At 49.8% G+C, this 5,994-nt stretch overlaps 1 protein-coding gene across 1 annotated transcript in view; it reads left to right on the top strand.

Moving 5' to 3' along the window:
* The window catches only part of LOC105534529, a 17,173-nt gene extending 13,868 nt beyond the window's left edge, over positions 1-3,305 (top strand). The window contains 3 exon segments of the mRNA XM_011973256.1: positions 52-169; positions 297-594; positions 597-3,305. Coding sequence (XP_011828646.1) covers positions 52-169; positions 297-594; positions 597-715 — 535 coding nt within the window. The 3' untranslated portion in view covers positions 716-3,305.
* The last annotated feature ends 2,689 nt before the right edge of the window (positions 3,306-5,994 follow it).

Genomic DNA, 5,994 nt, shown 5'->3' with positions numbered 1-5,994 from the left:
CCAGTGCAGGGGGGCTGGGTCTCTCGGATGCGCCTTCGCTCTCACTCTCAGCGGCGGCAGCAGCGGCAGCGCCCGGAGCTCAGCTCGCTGTCTCCCTCGCTCTGTGCGGGGCTCTCGCCTCACTCCAGAGAGAGGGGCGGGAGGAGAGCGGCGCCTGCCGATGACGCAAGTCACCTAGCAACCACTCTCTTCCCCCTCCCTCTTCTTTCCGCTCTGAGGCTTCCTCCGCTGGCCTCTTTTCCCCTTCCAGCCACCCCGCCCTGGGCGCCTCTGGCGCCCTCTGATGACGCTCCAAGGGAAGAGGAAGTGGGGATCGGCGAGCGGGTGGGTGCGCCTCGGGCCGCGGGACTCGCAGCCGCCGCCGCCGCTGCCGCCTCTACGGCCGCGTCAGAACTGAAGAAAGGAAGGGGAGGAGCCGAGTCGAGCCTAAGCTGCCGCCCGATCTTACCCCTGACCCGAGGGCGGCCTGGAGAGCTTGCTCTGTAGCAGTTTCCTTCGGGGCAGGTGGGGACTGCTCCTTTGGGAGGAAAGAGGAGGCCCAGGCCGCGCCTTCAGACAGCTGCGCGCACCACCCGAAGATGAGGCATTTGGCCCCAGACCCTCGAAAAGCCGGACTGATCGAGGAGTTCCCGCACAGCCTGACCCGCTGCACCTGCTCCAGGGAGAGAGCGCCCCAACCTTCCCGTGGCGTGGGGTGAGACCCGGCATTGGATAACGTGTGGTCGGGACGAGCAAATGTTTGATGAATGAATGAATGAATGAATGCCTCTCTCACGTGGCACTCGCGAAGCTCAGAGGATATGGTGGAAGTGCAAGTGCTTTGTAAACTACAGTGCATTATACAAATGAGTTGTAATAAATTCCTTCCCTCCTCCTAGCCGTGAAAGGAAACAGGGGTGCGGCTTGAGTACAGTCACAACCTGAGTCTTTAGCGGACAAGGAGACGAAATGCCGGGCAGAGGAAGGAACCCATCCTCGTGCAGATTGTTAGGATGGCGGGAAGGAAGGATTGGAAGGGAGCCATCCTCTGGGAGATTGTTGAAGGATTTTTAACTGTCAGGGGAAGAATTTAACAGTGCCTCACTTTTACGAATGGTTCTTTCTTATGGCTTGGGGCTTTCGAGAACTTCTGATCTTGGTTCATCAGTGTACGTTGTCATCAAGAAATGTTAGCCTGTGTTTCAGGTCTGACTCAAAGGTTATTTTCTTTCTAAAATAAATGTTATTACTATTATGCAGCTTTTCCTACAGATGTTATCCTGGAAAGGAAAGTCAAGGAAAAACTCATGAAGTTTAAAGTGTAGTTCTCTAGGAAAAGAAATTTAAGATAAAAGGACCAGAATCCTCAGAAATCTGTCTTAAGTGAGTAGTATGAGGAAAAGATTAAAACAGCAGCAATGATGAAAGCAGATTCCACAATTCTGTCCGTGGACCCTAGTACACTCTACCTCCTTGGGAAGCAGTAGTAATGGACTTTACAAGTCTTTCCACCTGAAGGAGGGGGTGAGATAGGAGCAAGTGTAATATAGACAAATGTGGGAAGCTCTGGGTTTCTCCCACTACTGCCACTACCATCTGCAAACAGTAGACTAAGGAGCCTTTTAACTGGGTAAATACAAGGCCTCGTGTTCATTAACATGCTGCGGGAAAGGTGGTGGGAGGGGCAAAGGAGAATGTGGCAAAACCAAGAAGAGACTCACAGACTAGCACCTGACCCTACTGCCCTTGATCTGAAGTTCCAAGAGCCAGGTTAAATATCCTGCTTAAATTACCCTGGATTTTTCTGTCTTTATATGACCAATCCCCTGCTACAGCCTTCCAAATAAGACTCACAGTTAATCAGACCAACAAGTGATGGTTTCACATGGCTACGAAATAAATATTTTTTGTTTTTCCCCCTCTTCCTATCTTACAGCAGGGGAATGGTGGAAATTAAAGGAGTAAAACACACAGATTTAGGGGATTTTGTGAAGCTAAACACCTCAGAGAGTTTAACCTTTGTGGGCTTTGAAGGAAAAGAGTGCAAACATCAGAATTCTGCAGTCCAGCAGAGAACACCTCCAGTTAAGTGTGTACCACATAGGGTTTTTCAGCAGCGTGATCTTCTGTTTTCACTGTCAGTGGCTCCACCTTACAACCTTAGTGCTGAGGAACAGAAGGGCACTCAGGAGAGCCTGAGCCACCTACTTAGAAAGTATTTAATAACAGCACACTAAGCTTACTGGGCTAGATACCCTCCTCAACATCCAGCTTGATAACAGGAGGAAACAGCTGGAACTGGAGGCTGGAGAGAAGGAAGTTCATACATTTCCAACTTGGTCTGCATCTCTTTAGTTCTTTGTATTGCTTATTAATCCAGAGGAGAAAACAGCTAGTTAATTCAAAATTCCAAAAAATCTGAAGTTTTAGCTAATAGTTCCTTCCCTGGTTCATCAATTTAAGATAAAGACCTAAAAACTGTGTTAAAATATAGAACAAAGGAGATTCTTATAAGGTTTTTGACCTCTACACTTGAAAGTGAGCTCTTATGAGAAATTAATCAATGTTTTGTTATTCCACATCAGTGGGTTTTACTGTCAAAGATTGTATAAGCTAAATTATCTGGCAAAATTTTGCTTTCCAGAAATACTATCTATAGTATATTAATTTTAACATTTTTATTGTGAAATATAGTTTAAATACATAAAGCAATTATATAGTATAATAAGTGATTATAAAGGAAACCACCATGTAACCGATCAACCAGGTCAAGAAATGGAATATTTCCAGCAACTCAGAAGTTCCCCGCCCTGCCCCATGACCTTCCTGAACACAACTCTTTCCCTCCCTCCTAAATGTAGCCATTATTCTAACATTTGTGATAATCATTTCCTTGCTTTTCTTTGTCACAAGCATGCATCCCTAAACAATATATTGTTTAGTTTCACTCTTTGTTTTGAACTTGATGTAACTGGAACAATATAATATGTAATCTGTTGTTCTTGCTGCTTTTGCTCAACATTGTTTTTAATTCATATGTTGTTCAGGTTGTTCCTATAGCTGTAATTTGTGCATTTTCATTGCTGCATATTACAGTGTCTCATTGTATCAGTATGTGACAATATGTTTAGCCATTCTGTTGCTGATAGACATCTGGGTTGTTTCTAGTTTAGGACTGTTATAAATGCTAATGTGAACATTCTTCATATATGTATTCCATCACATCTATGTCAGTTTCTGTATAGCATATGCCTGGGAGTGGTAAGATGTATCACAAACTTGAATAAATAATGCCAAGTTCTTTTCTAGAGGGTTACACACTCACATTAGGTATGTATGAGTCCCATTGCTCCACACCTTCACAACACTTGACATTGTTGGTTGTTTTGGCTTTGCCAATCTGGTGGGCGTGTAGTAGTATATCATTATGGTTTTCACTGGCATTTCTCTGATTACTGATGCTGTTGAGAACCTTTTTGTGTACAACTAGCCATTTGGATTTACATTTTTGTGGTGCGTTATTATCTTTTCAATGTCTAAGTCTCTGAGATGCCCAACTTCTCAATATCCTTTCATAGTCCATATTTGAACAGGTAAAGTAATGTCATGGGATGTTGAGGGTGTCGCTTTTCTGGCCGGAAACCTCTGTGGCCTGTGGCGCCTTTGCCCAAGTCTTGCTCAGGCCCACTGGGCTCATTCCACCTACTTGGCCTGGCAGGCTGTGCTCAACTTACGCTACCGGCCTGGATCCCACGTCTGCCAAGAGCAAGTACGGCGTGGAGCAGCAAGGCATGTGTGAGCGAGCGTGAGGTCTGGCTACTGCACAGTCAGACACACCAGCTGCTGCAGTGGGGCGGGCAGCTCCAGATGTGCCAGCTCTCTGCAAGGCTGTGGCTGGACCAGGCATACTGCAAGCAGCTTCCACAGCTGGCACCAGGGAACACATTGGCACCCAGAAGCTTGGAGACGCCAGGAACTGCAGGGACTCAAAGAGGAAGTCACAGCCCTGGGTTGGGGAGCTCCCAGGTCTGGACTCCCCGAAAGGCCACAGCCCTTCTCTTCACCCGCAACTTGGCAGCAAGGGGGATGTCTTAGCCCCGTTTGTGTTATAGCTCCTTTAGCCTCACGATTTGGCAGGTCCCAAGTTCTTCTCCTGTGACCAGAAAGAACGAGGTATGCAGACAAGTGGAGGGTGAGCAAGATGTTATTGAGTGATGAACAGCTCAGAGGAGACCCACAGCGGGTAGCTCCTTTCTGCAGCCAGGGTGTCCCAATGAGTGTTCAGCTCCTAGCAGAGAGGGTGGTTCCTTTCTGCTAGGCAGGTTGTCCTGATGAGTTTTCAGCTCTCAGCAGAGAGGAGAGCTCCTCTTTGCAAGGTAGCTCGTCTATGCAGGAAGGTTGTTCCAACAAATGTTCAGTTCTCAGCAGGGAGGGTAGCTGGTCTCCGCAGCTGGTCATCCTAACAAGTGTTCAACTAGCAGCAGAGAAGGTAGTTCCTCTCTGCAGCTGGTCATCCATCCTCTGCTCAGTTCTGACTGAGCCCCGGGCTTTTACGGGCCTCAGAGGGGAGGAAGTGCATGCTGATTGGCCCTTGGGCAGGCCCAGGAAAAAGCACCATAAGTTCCCCCTCTGGTGTGCAGGATGGGCAGCCCAGTCCCTGAGCTTCAGGCCTCACCCGGCCTAAAGGTGGGGCTTCACTGAGAACCTGCTCCTTTCCACTCTGAAGCCTATCTGCCTCCTACCACTTTTCGTGACACCCAGGCTGTTCCTGCAGAGGGGCGCCTGTGAGGCCAGGCCTCAGCCCTGCCAACCCTTGCCTCCCTCCCATGCTTGTCGGCGCCCAACATCTAGAGGGGGCGGAAGCAGCAGGGGGCTGGCATGTCAGTACTGCCCCAAGCCTGCAGATACCCAGCTGGGTTGTGACAGAACCCGGGCTTGGCCCCAACCCCGTTCTGAGATCGGAGCAGGCGCTGGGAGCGGAGAGAGGCCAGGCAGTGGGAACAGACACCCCCAGGCCTGCAGGGGGAATGGGGCCTTCCTGTCCCCCAGAGGGTGCAGAGTGCAGAGATGCCCTGGTCCTGCGCCTGGGAGGGTGGGATTCCCGCCTGCTCCATGGAGTGTACAGGCAGCCCCAGCTGCGCCTCCTTGCAGCCCAGGGCGAGGACTCCAGGTCCTTGCTGGGCCCCTCTCTGCCCACCTCTCCGTGCCCGACCATGCTGCTCCCCTGCTGGCAGGCAGCTCAACCTTGCCCCATCACAGCAGCCCCCAGGGCAGTGGGCTCTGGGGACTGTCCACCTCCTCCGCACGTGCTCCCCACAGTGACAGTGGGCGAGAGCAGTAATTCAGGGTCAGGGTCTGGAGCAGTGGAGGCTCCAAGGCTGGGAACGGGTCCTGTCTGGCCATATGAGGATGGGTACTGGGGGCCGCACAGTTGTCCACCTCGGGAACGCGGGGCGCAAAGGTCCCACAACTGCCACTGCCACTCCCACAGCCGCTCCTGCCACCAATGCTCACACATCCGCGCTGCAGCCGGCGTGATGGCAGTGGCTGCTCTGGACGGCCTGCCATTGCCATCAGTAATGCCACCAAGTAAGTTATATTTGGGACAAGTTCCTTCCAAAATAAAAATAGTTATAGGTTACCTAGTTATATTTTTTTATTACTTTGATTATAAACTTTTTCGTTTAGACAGGGTTTCACTCTGTCACAAAGGCTGGAGTACAGTGGCTTAATCATAGCTCACTGAAGTCTCAAGCTCCTGGACTCAAGCGCTCCTCCTGCCTCCGCCTCTCAAGCAGCTAGGACTACAGGCACGTGCTACCACCTGGCTAATTTTTTTATTGTTTATAGAGACAGGGTCTCACTATATTGCCCAGGCTGGTCTCAAACGCCAGGACTCAAGCAGTCCTCCAACCTCAGCCTCAGGTGTGAGCCACCATGCTCACCCTATAAACTTTTTTTTTCTTGACTTTTTTCATTTTCTTTTTTTCTTTTTTTACTTTTTTTTTTTTTTTT

The sequence above is a fragment of the Mandrillus leucophaeus genome, unplaced genomic scaffold (genome assembly GCF_000951045.1).
Source record: "Mandrillus leucophaeus isolate KB7577 unplaced genomic scaffold, Mleu.le_1.0 Scaffold136, whole genome shotgun sequence".
Lineage (NCBI taxonomy): Eukaryota > Metazoa > Chordata > Mammalia > Primates > Cercopithecidae > Mandrillus > Mandrillus leucophaeus.
Note: the sequence above shows the minus strand (reverse complement) of the source record. Positions and strands in the feature narration are given on the sequence as shown.